General features: G+C 36.5%; 1 protein-coding gene across 1 annotated transcript in view; it reads right to left on the bottom strand.

Annotated features, from left to right (window-relative positions):
- The window catches only part of RELCH (RAB11 binding and LisH domain, coiled-coil and HEAT repeat containing), a 76,659-nt gene that overhangs the window by 52,852 nt on the left and 7,569 nt on the right, over positions 1-16,238 (bottom strand). The window contains exon 2 of the mRNA XM_058825040.1: positions 6,996-7,085. Within this exon, the coding sequence (XP_058681023.1) occupies positions 6,996-7,085 (90 nt within the window). The remainder of the gene's footprint in view (positions 1-6,995; positions 7,086-16,238) is intronic.

Consider the following 16,238-nt stretch of genomic DNA (forward strand, 5'->3'; position numbering starts at 1 on the left):
TTTAAATTCAAAAATACTTAATTCCCGTTCTCCACTCTCTTTTAATTCACTTTTCCACTTCCCTAGTCACTCTTATTTGTTTCTCATGTTCCAATGTTTTCTCCAAAAAGGGCCAGTGGTGATTTGTGTGCACTGGGATTTCATGATTTGACGCTGAGGTCATACATATATAGTGACCTCAAATTTTAACCCCCTGGAGCTTTGCAAAACATATAGCAAATATTCTTTTAATAGTCATTTACATGTGGAATATCTAAGCAAACCTATTTAAGAGATGATCAGATAAATACATGCATTCCACTAATTCTCAGATTAATCTAATCACACTGAAATATACATTTACCAGAAGGAAGGACTCTTAACTAGTAGAGATGAGCACAGAACACCTACCACGCTGAAGTGTTAGATGACCTATTTAGAATAATTTAATATCTACTTTATTCCCAAAAAACCGAAAAATTTAGTAGTGACTTTTAACAAGAAAGTTTCAATGAGGTCTTTAATCACTGCCTGGAAACAATTAAACATGACATTTTGAAATATTTACACAGAACAAAATGCACAGCAGAAACACTGCATTGGCTCTTGCTGGTAAAAAATGTTACTGAAGGCTGCAAATAAAACCAGTTCCTCTTTTGAGCATCTGTGACTAAGACTCTTGGTAATTGGCACTCATGGAAAAAAGATTCACTCAGTTTGCAGTTCTGCATAAAAACTGAAGGAGTTACTACAATGCACCACATTTGCTACATGAAAGTAACTTGTTTGATGCACAGAATTTTACTGCAGCAATACAAAAGCGCAACTGAGGATACAATGGATAAAATATGTAAAATCTCTCTAGTATTCAGCAATGCTGATCTGCAAATACTTCTGTGCAACAAAGTTAGAAAACGCTCTCATGATAAAGTAAGTACCTAATTTTAGCACTTCCTTACATTTGAGATACTTATTCACAGTTGTAAGATACTAATTTGTTACTTTTTGAAAATTTTAAAGAACTCAAATTAAGAATTTTTTTTATGGAAATAACTATGTGTTATCATTTTAATCTTATAAAATATTTTCGAAGACCAGAACAGTTGCAGATCAGGAGTGCCCTGAACTAGAATGATATAAATAATAAAAAAAGTTTAAAAACAATGCAAACTATAAAAACTCAGGAATCCAATTAAGGAAAATAGGAATAAGACATGTCTGAAGGCATAGAAAGCCAAAAAACTCATGTCAGACAAACCCATGTCAGACGGCAAGAATTGAATTTTAGTGAACTGTGACGATGCTGACAATTCTTAGAAATCTTTAGGACTTTATCCATTCAACCTTAAAAGTAGATTACTCTGCTGCATGTTTCTGTTACATAGTAGAAGATTCTAGACATAGTATATTTGAGAAGCTGTCCCTTGGTAGCATGTCAAAACAGCCACATAATCCCACCACAACACAGCATTGTTACAGTTGTACCTCATCTAATCTTACTAATGGCGCCATGATAATTGCCATCATACAAACCTTGATGCTTTCAACTCAGTCACAAATGTAGCTTTTATTTGAAGAAGTTTATAGGTGCTTATACAATTATACATGAAAACAGTTATAACATTAACTTCAGTCAAATGTTAAACTGTAATTAAAAGTTCTTTAAGTTATACTGAAATGTGACCTTCTGCCAAAACATGTAATGATTTTTAATTCAACATATCTACCAATGAAATCAACATTAGTAATTGCCATTTGTTGATTCTATAGCATTCTCTTACATAAAAAGGCAACCTTTTAACCCCTTTATTTGTAACCATTATGAACTATTGACTTTTAATACAAATGACCTGATTCCTCTCCCCCCTCTCCTGTTACAAAGCTGAAGCTACACCTTCAGAAGCACTGACCAAGCCAAGCTGAAGTTCACCTTGACTAGGCTGATAACACATACAACTCCCAGCACTTGGTGTAGGGGCTGACACTCCTTAACAATAATGCACAAAAGTTTTGCTGCAGACAGCCTAAGAAAGGAAAGAATCAGATATTCCTCTGCACCAGGAAAGCAAAGAATAGAAATTTAGAGCCTTGAGGTTGGGTAATCTTCCTACAAGGAAAGGGCATTTCTGAACAAGTTACTTTGCCTTAGGGGAGAAAACTATGCAAATTTCAGTGGCTCTTTTAACAAAAAGTGATGGCTTTTAAATGGCTTTCTTGTTATTAAAAGTTTCTAATCACTACAGCTACTATCCTGAAAAAAATTACAAAGCCTGACTTACAATGGTTGAATCTTTCAAGCAAGCAATGATGTAACTGGACCAAGGTTTTCAGATCAGCAATTTCTAAATGTTTCAGTTTTCATGAAGCTAACTTAAAAGAGAACTGCATTTCAGGAATGAGTAGCTTGTCTGCTGAGCTTTGAAATTTCAAAATTAAGATTTCTCAAGGGTCTTATTCTATCGACTCATATTTGTTAATGACTTCATAAGTTATTGGATCATAGATACCGACAAAGAACCACCTACAACTGGGATTGGACTAGTTGAGATCTACATGAACAGCAGTCTTGTTGAACCAAGGCCAAAAAGTTGAGGAAATAAACAGTACTTCTAAAATCATCCATCATTTGTGTTGTGTAAGCAGTAGTATTTCCAATTACACTAGAATTTTATCATCTACATTTAGAATACCTTGCCAGATTTTTGCATATTTCACTGTGAAGTACCCAGTACTTCAGATAATGGTAGAAGGGTAGTTTTGTGTTGTGAAGCCACTATATGGCATTTGGACATTTCTTTTAAAAATAGTTTTCCTCTCAAGTATCATGGGCCCCTTTGCTTACCCAGCTTTCCGCACTTTCATATTCTTACAAGCTCTTCTGTTGATGATGGAAGAAAAAAGGCAGCCTTGAAATGTGAAACACTTCAGCACAAAACACAAATAGCCCCAAATCAGAAAGCTGTACTTCAGCACAAGATATGACCACCACAGTACAAAAATAAAGACCAGCAGAAGATTCATGAGCAAGTAACAGAGAACTTGTCACTCTAATAGTGGGAGGCCAACACTTGACTCAGGAGCCTCATTAATGTTTTGAAGCTAATGAGACAGGACCACCTACAGAGAAGACCTGAACTACAGCAGACTTGTCTTCAGCTTCAGCCCCTGGAGACCTTCTGTAAGAACAACCTTCAACCTGGAAGGAGATTTAGGAGGCTTACAACTCCTTGACAGGCTTAAGACAGGCAATGGGAAGACAAAACCTGATCTGTTTTTGGGATGAACAAAGTACACACACAATGTTAACAAGTGATTGTTGTACTACAGATGCCTTTTGTGCTCTGTTTTTAAGTTTTGTTTGATTTTTTAAAAGATTTTCCTCTGATTTTGGTGTGCACAATTTAATAGTGCCTACTAAAAAACCACAAAAAAGGCTCTGTAAAAAGCAGAAACTGTGAACCTGAGTCTAGATAAATTAAATTCTCAAAAATAAATGGTTTTTGAACTGGTTCCCTCCTTTCAAATCTTATTTTTCTAATCAGAGACCCACAGACTAGCTAGAAATCAATGCAAATACAGGGAAATCTGAGAATACATATGATTGAAATGGAGTTTGATTATAAGAATTAATTTTATCATCTTTGAAAGCACAGCATGTGCTTTTAAAATTATTAAATTCTCAAAAATTATTAGATTCTCATCTTTTGAGTTGATGTCAAAGGCAGGTTAGCAATAATAAACATTTTGAATTATGCAAAGTAGGGGGTTTAGACCATGGGAAATTTAAGATGTGGCAGAAGATTCAATTCCTTAGACTGAATGTGAGGCAGCCTATTTTAAACAAATCCTGTGGTATTCAAGTTAGATGTATCCTTATTACACAGGAAGGGAGCAGGTTTTCCACTCTCTAGCTGCTTTCTGGAAATTATGAGTATTTGGAGGAGGTCTACTACCCCTAACAAATCCTTCAGTACTGAGTCTATCCTAGGAGCAATTATTTCAAGCACTTAATACATGACTTTGGATTCAAAATTTACCAGTCTTAGAGAAGAAGTTGTTTCCATCTAGTAAACTGCAAGCTGTAAGGATGCATTTTGGTTTGTTTCATCTCCTAATGGATTACAAATGTATAATCCAAATTGTTACATAACTCTCATTTTCATTAAGATCAGGTAGCTAAAGAAGAAAATTTATGTTTTCTAAATTGCAGTTAGTTTTGTCATACTTTTCCACATCCTGACTGGCTTCTATGACTTGCATCTTTTCAGTCAAGCAAGTGATAATATTATAGAAGGAACTCGGATCCCTTCCAGTAGATTTCCCAAATGAAAAGCTCTTTTCAGCAACTCTTCAAAACATGCTTGCTTCTAGGCCAAATTTTAATTCTAATTCCAGATGGAATGAAGTGGGCTAATAGCTTTTAAGTACTGAAATCAATTTCAAACAAGAATTGATACAATTATTTACAGGAATTTTTGAACTGTTAAAACAAACAAAAAAAAAAATGGCAGCTAAGTCTACACTATGCATAATGGGCAAATGGAATATGGTGGCTTTGGATGATGATATATGCATACATTTTTTCATTTGGGGCTTTCTAACATTGTCAAGATACAAAAGTATTTGTAAAGTGGGTATGTTATAACCTCAATTTTAAAGTCCTTTTGACTCAGAACCAGTTCAGCAGTTTCATTTAGTGACTTATGTGCATTTATGTCCTATCTTTCATTTGATACGATAGGGAACTGATATGGAAATCATGTGTTCTGTCCAAACAGTAAAAAACAAAGATAGGAGCAAGAGAAAGGCATTTACAAAGAGAAAGGACTCAAACCTCATCTTCAGAACTATCAGAAGAAAAAGATGACTATTAGCTCATGGCCCCAGGCTTTCACAACAGATTACAATTTTAATCTCCTAAACATGAAAACTATTAACAGAAAAGAAAGAATTCTAGAAGAAATAAATAAGCAAGATGGACTTCCAGTTAGGTTTCAAAGTGCATTTGCAGCTAAGAACAACTTCAAAAGCAGAAGTTATAAGCCAGAGTTTGTTTAAAGAAGGAACTGGATATGCAAAATTTTTGAAACCTCTGTTGACATAATTTCTTAATGTACAAAATAAATACTTATCAGTTTTTGCAATTGCTCAGGAAGATAGCTTTAAACATGACTGAGGCAAAATATTTTAAGCAATTATGACTGAACCAGAAGTTTAAGTACAAAGAAAATATTTTTGAAAACTTCCAGTCTTTAAAAACATCCAGAAATAATATTCAATCTTATTTCGTTCAAGTTCTTATGTTATTTTTTAAGAACTCTGAAAAACATCTCTAAAGGAACACACAACTGTAAATATCCTGACATACAATTTCCTCATCAATTACATATGACAGCAGTCAATCACTATATAGCAATTATCAAAAATATTGATCAATTTTACTATTTACCTAAACTTAACACTTTATTTTAGGCTATATTAATTTCATACTGGAAGTAACCAATATTTTGTCACTAATGTTTTGTCAGAAGATTTCTGGTTCTATTGGATGTCAATTCTGACTGGTCTATATTTTCTAAAAGCATCTCTAATCCAATTCTAAGGACAGCTCCAAGCAAGAATCAAACCAGCTCTCGCAGTAACACTATTGCCAAGAAATACTGACTAGAACTAGGAAAAATCTCTTACAAAACCAAAAATAAATAAAATACTGGCATTTTTGCTTGTTTCTTCCTTGCATTCCAGGACACAATTCGCAAGGCTTGGGCTCCTTAAACACCGTTTTTTTGGGAAGATTAGCTTTCCATTTACAACCATTGCCTCCTTAAAAAGAACTATGTATATTGAAAAAGAGAGTAGCTAAATAGTAATAAGAACCCATAAGTTTCCATACAAATTGAAGAACACTAAGTTCCTATAGTACTAGACCAGAACACCAAAACACCTGGATTTGCTTTGAGTTTGTGAATTTAATCCAGTCCTTTAACTCAGCAACACTGGCTGGGTAAGAAAAATGAGATTTTCCCACCATTTCAGTCTGACTCAGAGATGAAATTTCAGAATGAAAATCCTTTACAGAACTATGTTTTGTCAGCCTTTTCGTTGCTTGGTGTTTCAGAGTAGAGACAATAGGGTGGAAGAGAGACATGGCAGCTTGCATCACCTCAGGTTTCATAAAGCTTAACCATGTGAGCAGAAGTCACAGCGTGGACAATTTCCATGAGCTCAGGATATTGAATACTACTAACTGACAGCAAGTAAAGAGAGCTCTGTAGCCATTTCTAGAGAGCTTTTATGGATTTCTCTGTGGAAGCTGAGAATAACTTACTATATGAATTTGGAAAAAAAACCTGGACAGAGAAACATGGCTCACATGCAAAAGTGGTTAGTAAAATAATTTCTAACATAAGAGATGTTGATGATGTAATAGATCCTGAAATTAAAGTGCCAAAGACTCAGAACAAAAGGCAAAAACCCCAACCTTATACAATCAAGGAATCAAACAGGAGAGAAAAGCACTACAATGAAGATTCATAGTGAAGAAGATTTATGGAACTGAGTAAATTCCAAATTTGCTCTGGGTTTGGAGGTGCTTATTTGATCTCAATGAAGGCTATGTCTAAGAGATGACTTGCAATAGATCTTTATGTCAGAAAGCTCTAACCCATCTAGTAGCAACAGACCACTATGTAGAGTAATTTAGTGAATGTTTCAGCTCAACAGTAGTAGTCAGCAGGCAATACCAGGATACAGTTCTATTGCCAAAGGCTGGGCACAATTTTCAAGTATACTGTGTGTTTCTGCACTGGTGACATCTGGAATCATACACAAGCACACCTGCCTCAATAGTTACAGAAATTACAGCAGAAGTGTCCAACATCAAGCAACTAGTTAAACCACCTCAGTGAAATCTTGTCACCTTCAGAAATGTTAATTTAAATATACTTAAGCTAGAAACAACAAGTTAAACAGAAAAATCAACATTCTGTGATTCCTAAAACATATAGAACACTTACCTGCTACTCTTTCATCTGTTTCTCTATTGCCATCATCAGAGTATCTTGCAAAATCTAAAGAATCAAGAGTACTGATGCTTCCAGCACGATCTTAAGGGGTAGGAGAAAAAAAAATAGAAGATATCAGAAGGAATCCTAAAGAGCTGCCTTTTATAGAGAAAGTCAAAACAGCATCTCATTTCAGAAACTATAAATTGGAGGCTACATGTTCTCAAGTTGTATTGCATTTTCTGAAGGTCTGTAAGTAGAGAGTACATCAGTAAACTTGAACCAAAAATGCAGCACTACAGCAAGTTCACTGAACAGACTGTAAGATATTTTTGCTCTCCCTAAAAGATGGCATTTCTAGCCTGTTCACAGCAGATGAGGAGCAGTGCATTGTAGCACTTCCCCTTCTGCACAAGGGCCAAGGACTTTGGCTTGGACACCCAGCTGAGATAAAAGAAACATAAAAGAAACCAAACTGTTGTGTGACAAGTTTCAAGCCAGTCCCTTTTAACATAAACTTGTGGCTGCCTCAAACACTCTACTTCCTTTTCCCATGTCTAGTATTTTAAGGCATGTCACTGTGACCAAATACTTTTTTACATATCTTGTGATCTAGTTCTTAACTTCAGTACATACCCACTTAATTAACATTTTTTAAGGAACGCAGTATCTAACAAAAGCAAAGGAAGAGCAGTTCACGCTACTGCAGGTATAATATTTGCACTCTATAATTAAATTCTGAATTTAAAAAAGAAAAAAAAAATCAAGAAATTCAGTAACCAGCATAAGGTTTGGATCTGATCTTGACATTTTTCATTTCACAGGAATGGCAAAGAAAAAACCATCAACCAAAACACAATTTTGATAAGTCTGTTGAAGCACATATTCACCTTTTTATTATAAAAATGCACAAATTACTTGGTAACAGAACTTAAAATAAATTGAACAGTTTCTTAGCACAATTAAACATGCAGACAGTACCTTAGTATCTTTCCTCTCCTTTTGAAATTAATTTCTATGTAGCACTTCAAGAATAATTTTAATTACATTAGAACTGTTGTCACATTAACAAAGAACAAACTCCACAGAGCTGTCAAAAAACCTCTTATCTGTCAGTGGAAATAGAAGCAATTTCATCACTTGTCCATCAAACTCTGTCATGACTAACATCATTAAGTATTTAACTGCTCCTCCCATTCTGCATTATGTAAAAAAAGAAAAACAAAGCCAAAAAAAATCTATTAATGAATTTCTTCATATATTTATGCTTCATTTTACTGTAAGGTCTTGTAACATCCTCTCCACATACAGGCCAGCATTGTACTCAAATAAGAACACCTGAATTAAGACTGAATAAAGCATTTACACTTAAAAGACACAGAGGTTCTAAAGTACCCCCCTCTGAGTTCCACACCATCAAGACTTGCCTGAAAACCTTAACCTGTCTGTTCCATGGACATTAAGTGTATCACAGTATACAGTTTGTATCTACCAAAGGTTTTTTTCCAGTTGCAATGTTTTCTTATCCAAACAATGAAACAAGCTGTTGCTCCTCAGTGAGTCTCTACTCAGTCACTGGTTTTAAACCTCATTGCTCCCTCATTGCTCCCCAGTCATCCTCTGCAATATTTTCATACATTAGTCTGATTTAGTAATTCTCTGTAGGCTGTTCTATATAGCTTAGCAACACAATACTAACTCTTCTTTTTACAGCATCTTTGGAAAATGGACTGCTGCACATTTGAAGAGATTAAGTTCAAAAGTAAACATGAATTCATGCAGTATGAAAGATTTTAGAAATGACTTTTCAAAACACCCAGCACCTTGATAAGTAGATATTGCTCTAACTTATTTCATTGGGAGCTACAAGATCATTTTTTGAAATCAAATTCAAAACAACATTTAAATGAAGATCTCAATGAAAAGCTGATGTTGAAGAGAAGTAACTAAGTCTCACATAGAGCATTGCTACGGCAAATGCAGAAATAAAACTGATCAATTTTCTAATTGATCTGTGAACAGAAGCAAAGTAACATCAGAGAAACAATGCTCAAATTTCAACTTAAGTCAACCACATCACTATTATTGAAGCATCCAAAGCCATAAGCAACACAACTTTTTCTTTATATGACTACTGATGCACTTCAGAGGCCAAGGCTCTCCCCTGAGAAGTGATAAACCCAGGCAGAAAACACAAACTTATTTGCCAAAGCCAAAACCTTCTTGGAAAAAAACCAAACCACCAAAACCCAGATGCCTATAAAAAAAGCAGGGGGTAACCACAATCTTTGTCAGGATTTAGACAACTGTTAGAAGCTGTTTAAGGTCATACCAGCAGCTGTGAATCCAACAACTCTCAAAATCAATCAGTTCTACAACCTTAAGGGTCCTACAGGAACAAGCAACACCAAGGGGGTTTACGATTTCAACACCCAGAAACTGCCTTAAGCACCACCCCTGCATGCACAGCACCAATTTACTGGGTGGAAATTTGTACATTCACTATTTTGACTTTGCTTTATCATCACCATGTTCATAATAAAAGCAAACATTGGACTCCATTTAGGTAGAGGCTGACACTGGGAAGATGCACAAACAGCCACATTCAGATTGGTGAAACCAAGGAGGATCTGCTAAGGAACCCCAGCCCTCATGGGTTTTCTGCTACCATTATTTCACTCTGACAGTAATGCTGATGCTCCTGCCATTACAGAAGTGCACACCCATTAGCACAGCCCTAACTCAAGATGTGCCATTACCAGCACAGTCAGGGCACACAGGCACTGCTGAACAGTGAAGAACAGCAGGCCTGTGCCATGATGGCCTCACCCGCCTAAAATGTCACCATGGGGAAACTGTGTCGGTGACCTTGCTACTTACAACTGTCTCTGTAAGCAGGCATCAGAAGAGGTTTAACTCCTAAAACTAATGCCATTGACCAGAAAATCATGGAATAACACCTTATAACCTCATATTTTACACTTCTATAAAGGATGTAGCTGCTATGCAAGGATTGAGAGGGTGTAAAATGTTGGGATCTCTAGCTGCTCAGAGTCACCCCAAGAAAATCTGGAAAGTTTCTTTTCCCAGCCTGGTGCTTGAAGAAGGAGTCAGGGCTCTTCATTTCTTAGTCTCAAGGTTGTTTATTGTATCTTATCTATAAAATTCTGTCTCCTGTCTTGCCAAGGTCTGCTCAGCATGACAGTCAGAGGCATTCTGCCTGCCCCTGGGGCGGTGTTATGTCTTTATACTAAAAACTATGTGTACAATGTCTACAATTATTTTCCAATACCTACCACCTATGTTAGACAGTGAGCCTCTACTCTAAACCAATCTGTAAGCGCCAACATCACAGAAGAAAATGGAGGCCAAGAAGAAGAAAGAAAGACTGGACACATCCAGATCCCTCCATCTTGCCTCCTGAATCCCCACTCTAGAAACCCCAAAATCTACTTTTTCAACCCGTGATAACTTCACTACTATTCTACCTAAACTGTTATGGCTTGCTGGTCTTCATAGAAAGTTGGTACTTTGCTCCACGGGTCATAATCAAACCCACAGGTGTTTTGGGGTCCATGCCAGGGCTTCTGAGGCCCCTGGCGGGGTCTTGGCCGTCCTGGACACCCAGAGGGATGTCCTGGGTTCCCACAGTAAAAAACACCTCCCTGCTGGCAGCACAACAGCCTCATTTCTTGGGAAGATGGGCAGGGCTGTTTGAAGGAAAGGAATCAAAGGGAAAGCTGTGCTCAGTCACACAGCTCACCTGAGGAATGTGAAATAGCATTTGTCTGAAGTACAAACAGCTGTACTCCAGGACATTGAGTGGAAGCATTTCAACTACAGCATTCAGAAAAGAGAACTAGTTTCTGAACTGAAAGTGAAGAAGAAAAAAAAAATTTAGAAAAAAATATATACACATTTTTTAAAATAAAAATAAAAATTTGAGTCTCAAGTGATTTGGCAAAGAATATCAAAGCAACTTCTTGTGGAAAAACCACTGAAAAGGAAAAGTACACTTTGGCTGAAATCTGCTTCTTTCCCAGAAAGAAGCCCAATCTGCCACAGCAGCGGGAACTCATTTTGTTGTCTTGGTACGTTCATTCTTATCAAGTCTCCTGTGCATGGATTTTAGCTTCTTTCTCTGAATTAAAACACTTTATAATCAGCAATTCCCTTTTGCTAAAAGCTTTCCTAGTGAATACTGGCAAAATAATTGCTGTCAACTTCAGGTTCAGAAATGGTAAAAGCAAAGTAACAAGAACAATTTTGACAAGCAGGTATAAACAACTGCAGAACATGGATCACCTCAATATGGAACAAGAAAGTGCACAGAGCAGCAGTGAAATAGGCTTAGGGTTTTCATAATTCATACCAGAGAAATGCCAGGAGACATATCAGGATAATAAAGGAGAGCCTGTGCACAGTTCTTGTCTCTTACCTTTACCACTGGAAAAGGATGAGCAAAATCAGAATGCCAACATTCATATACACAAAGATAAGAAGATTTTTAATCCCTTAAAAAAATGCAATGCATTTAATTTCATTTGTGAAGTGAAAAATTGGGTTCATCCCATTTTGTTTATTAACTTATACACACTTTAAAAATATTGCTTCATTCCAGAGGAAAAGATTTTAAAATTCTTTTCTTATTTCCAGAACTGGCACCAAATGACATGCAGACTTCTGCTGACAGCTTCTGTTCCCATGGCATATATTCAGCTCTCCCTGAACGCTGAGCATAACTACCAAAGTAGGAAAATGTAAGGCAATCTCCAAGTGATACATCCCCCTCCACTGACATACATAATATGGAAAAGGTTATGTTTCATTCACTCTGATGATAAAAGGAGATTATTTTTACCAGTTTACCTAAAGAGCACCAAGAATGATCATATTAGCCATATTTTCATGTTAGCCATATTGTCACAGCACATGCATTAAGTAAAAATTAATGCATGTTGCAGTCTTCTACAAAATCTCGTTAAATAATCTTTACATGTTCATGACACTGTAACTCAGCTAAAAGCATAGACAAATTAAGTGGCATTACTTATTGATAGGAAGCATAAGAAAAAATATTTTTAAAATTAATATTTTAGAAGCTATTTGAATTTACTTTGCAAACATCCAAATTGATTTTAAAAATTACTAGCTGATAAAGCAGGCCAGTTGTCACATTTCCTCTAAGATCACTGGAAATCATATCATCATTTACTAATAATTAATCAAATGGAACATATGAAGACCCAGAAAGCCACAATTTTTCCTTGCAATTCAAAGAGAGGAAGCGATACTATGTTTGTACATGACAGATTCACTTAGCTAACTAAGTGTTCACTTGTACTGAAAAATATCTGTAATCCTGAAACCAGACTATTGCCATATTTTAAACTGCTGAGTCAAATAGCTGGCTAACCACATTTTACAGTGATTGGAGAAATAACTGGCTGCTGGAAATAGGATTTTGGTAAGCATACAAATGGAACTAAAAGTGAATCCTTCCCAGGCAAGATCAGAGCAGCTTCCCACTGGATATTGCACATACTAGGACAACACATTTCCCGGTTTAAGCCAGGTTTTCTATGAATTGTAGGGGTCTATGGAGGATGAAACAGCTGTAGGCAGATAGCTCACACATTTCACAGAGAGATAGAACCTTTACTATCTCAAAAAAACTTGAAAAGGTCTGGATAGTAACTTATACCTATAACGCTATCAGGGCCATCAGGTGACTCCAACCTCCACCCTCACACATCACTATTTGGAGAAGCAAAACCAAAAATGACTTTACATTGATAACAACCCCAAAACCAAGCAAAAGAACACTCTGAATACGTTCTATCCAATTGGTTAATACAACTGTATTTGTCATTTACTGCAGCATTATCAAACAGGAACATACCAAAGGCTTGGGAAAACTGTTAAGACATTGTTCATGCTATTGGATACTATGAAGATTTATATCACTAACTCTGAATAATCATCCAAGCACAGCTCTGCTCCAGAAGCACAGAATTTTTATTGCATGTAGTCTTCTTCTCTTTTTCTTTTACTTTAGATAAAGTTAAAGTGTTTTAACATTAGTGTTTGAATTATTGTACAAGCAACTCAATCCACCAGTAGTAATTTTATTTAATAATAATGCACTCTCTTCACAAATTAAATTTTCACTACATTGGATTTCACTAGGGACAAACATTTAACAAGGCCTGCCAGTTCAGTGTCAGGTACAACCCTACTTAGAAGCCATCTCAGGTTAATGCCTTCTAGCTTATCCTGAATAAAACCAGACGTTGAAAGTTACATAAGTGAATGACTGAGGCCATCAAAAATCATTCCTTAGCATCACCATCCTGACAGCTACTTCTAGGCAAGAAAAAACCCAATACAACTCCAGAATACAACTCTCTGCAACAACAGAAATAAGCTGCATTTCATTCTTGAACTGGGCACTGAAAATCTGTTTTGCAGAACAAAATTATTAAAATAGAGAATTGCTAAGGTTTGAATTTTACTATGAATCAAAACCCCAAACAAAACAGGATAATTCAACCAACAAATGCTACACTTAACACACAGCAGCAAATTAGATTCCAAAAATTATAAACTATCATACAAAGAAAGTTGTTAGGGATTATAAATGTCAGAAAAGCAATTACAGCTGCATGTGGGGAAAAAACCCACGTTACTCTGAGATACTCTTTCAGATCTCCGAAAAGTGAGAAGCTATAAAAGCCCCTACTGCAATGTTTTTCAACCAACAAGCCATGGATTGTTACTAAGACAAGCTTTGAAATAACCATATAGTTCCATTTAACTTTAGAAAACACACAAGTTTTTCCTGATGAGCTGTGCTATTCCTATGAGTGAAGCTGCCCCTCCTCCCAATATACACATAAACCCCTCCTTGCATGGAGGAACCTCTCTGTCTAAAAGTAAACTATGTCATGAAGAGATCAAAGCCAAAACTTAAAGGTGTCTTCAAATCACAGGTCAGAAAAAAGTTTCATAGACATTGGCAAAGGACAACAGTACTAATATTTTATAGGGTATAGATTATCTTTACTTTCAGGGCACCCAGCCTAATTTTTAAATGCAAAGATACAGACAAACTAGCAAGTATTCTGACAACAGATCCCAACTGAGAAGCTTCTATGAAAATTACTCAGGTCTGACACTTTTTCCTTTTCTTCTGTGCTACAGATACAATAAAACAATTATTGAAATTGAGACCTAAGGGAATGCAGATGTATAAATACACATTTGAGGTCTATTTCTGCTGGCAGTAAAGAAGTCTGCAAGTGAGGTATTTTATCTACCTTAAACATTCCAGACCTAGAGTAAACTAGCCAGTAGGGTCATGCTGCAGATGGCCTGCTCTGTTCTAGAGCTACTGGTCTGAAAAAGTATGTCCTTGAATAACTTGTATTTTCAGCTACTCTGCACAATATCACAGGCACAAAATAACAGAAGTCAAGGAAACAGGGAATGGAGGCTAATTGGGAAAAATAAATTACTTCTTTTACTTCTTTGTACATGCTTAAGCCCCATATTAGTACTGAACCACACACGTGTATGTGAATAAACCAAATTGTGAGAGAGAGTGAGCACATGTGATAGAAGATGGGATAATGTGAAAACCCCAAGTTTTAACAAAGTCCTTCCTACATTAAATCAAACAATCAGGCATCACTAATTCTTTAATAAGAGATCATCAGTTCACAGTTTGTATTTGTGACTACCTTATATAGCAACTGAAATAGCTATGTTGTGCAATACATATGAATAAATTAAACTATTTAATTCCCCATAAATAAAACTGCAAATTTATTTTAACCATACCACATTTCATAAGACATCTCTGGAGCAGTATTACTTTGAAAAGTTTTAAAAGTCTGCTGCATTTAAAATTTGTTATGTTTCAACTTGTTCCAAGCTTACTGATGCTGGATCTTTCAGCAAAGCAAACCTGATCCATTGCAGCAGACATGTGATCTAGCATACAACCTTTACAGTAGAAACAGACTTACACAACAATTTTTTAAACCAACTTGAACTTGTAGAGTAAATTTTACCAGATCAACACATTCCACATTGCTATGGTAACTTGGGGATGGAACAAAAAGCCTTAAATTAATTCATTGCATCAGGCACTAAACCATAAGCACCTGACCTACCAACCTTGCTTTGCAACTCAAGTGCCTCTTTTGCTCTCTCCCAGATGTTCTTAATCAATCAGACCTGCAGAATTTTCCAAATCCCCATGTTCTGAAGACTTCAGACCCTCATCAAATGAAAACTTGGTTAATTAAAGCTACTAGAATAAAATGAACTTCCAAGCTGTCAGAACAATCTACTTATCAAGAACAGACATTCAATACTAGTCCATGACAGGCAATCCAAACCAGATTAAAAACAGATGATTAATACACTTTCCTACTTCATATTTATAGCAAGTTATAAAAATTCACAGGAAGCATATGAGGGTAAGCCCCTAAAGTTGGTTAGAGAAAACTAACATACACTTGCTGGCCAAGAAAAGAAAAAGCCCCAAACAAACCAACAAAATCCCACCAACCAACCACAACAAAAAACCCAACCACCAGATATGTAAAACAATTATTTTGCAGACACATTGCAATAGAAAAGCATCACTCTCACTCCCATGACAGGCACACTGCAGAAGCTCATCAGAAAAATGAAATTACAAGTAGAAAATAGGTAAGACTGTGCACCCTAGCACAGAAACAACACACTCACAGAACTGGGTTATGATACAGATGCACCTGGGCTGATCTCCTGGAGAGCCATACCAAAACCAGGCTGCTTTTGGAGAGAGACTTATTGCATAGACGTTCTCAGGCAGCATCCAAATTAGTTGAGTCTGAACGAATTAAGCCAGCCCTGCACAAAGCATTTGGATGCTGCAGCAGTGAACACTGAGGTCCAGAGGGGTGTTCCCTTAGGAAAAGCATGAAACCCAGCCTGACCCCCTACAGGTGTGCAAGGAGTAGCTCAAGCTGCAGCGCTCTTGAGCAAGCAGACCTTCCCAAAACAGAACAGCCAAGGGCCAGGCATAGCATGGAGGTACTCCTTCCAGCCCATGACCCCAGCTGGCTTTAGCAGAAATCACAAAGCTTCACCAGCATCACATTAACTCCATATGCTTGATGCTGCAGGACTGCATTGTCCAAAATGCATCCAATTAACTTGCACCACAAGGAGTTTTCCATTCGTCGCAGTAACCCAGCTTTC

The sequence above is a fragment of the Ammospiza caudacuta genome, chromosome 1 (genome assembly GCF_027887145.1).
Source record: "Ammospiza caudacuta isolate bAmmCau1 chromosome 1, bAmmCau1.pri, whole genome shotgun sequence".
NCBI lineage: Eukaryota > Metazoa > Chordata > Aves > Passeriformes > Passerellidae > Ammospiza > Ammospiza caudacuta.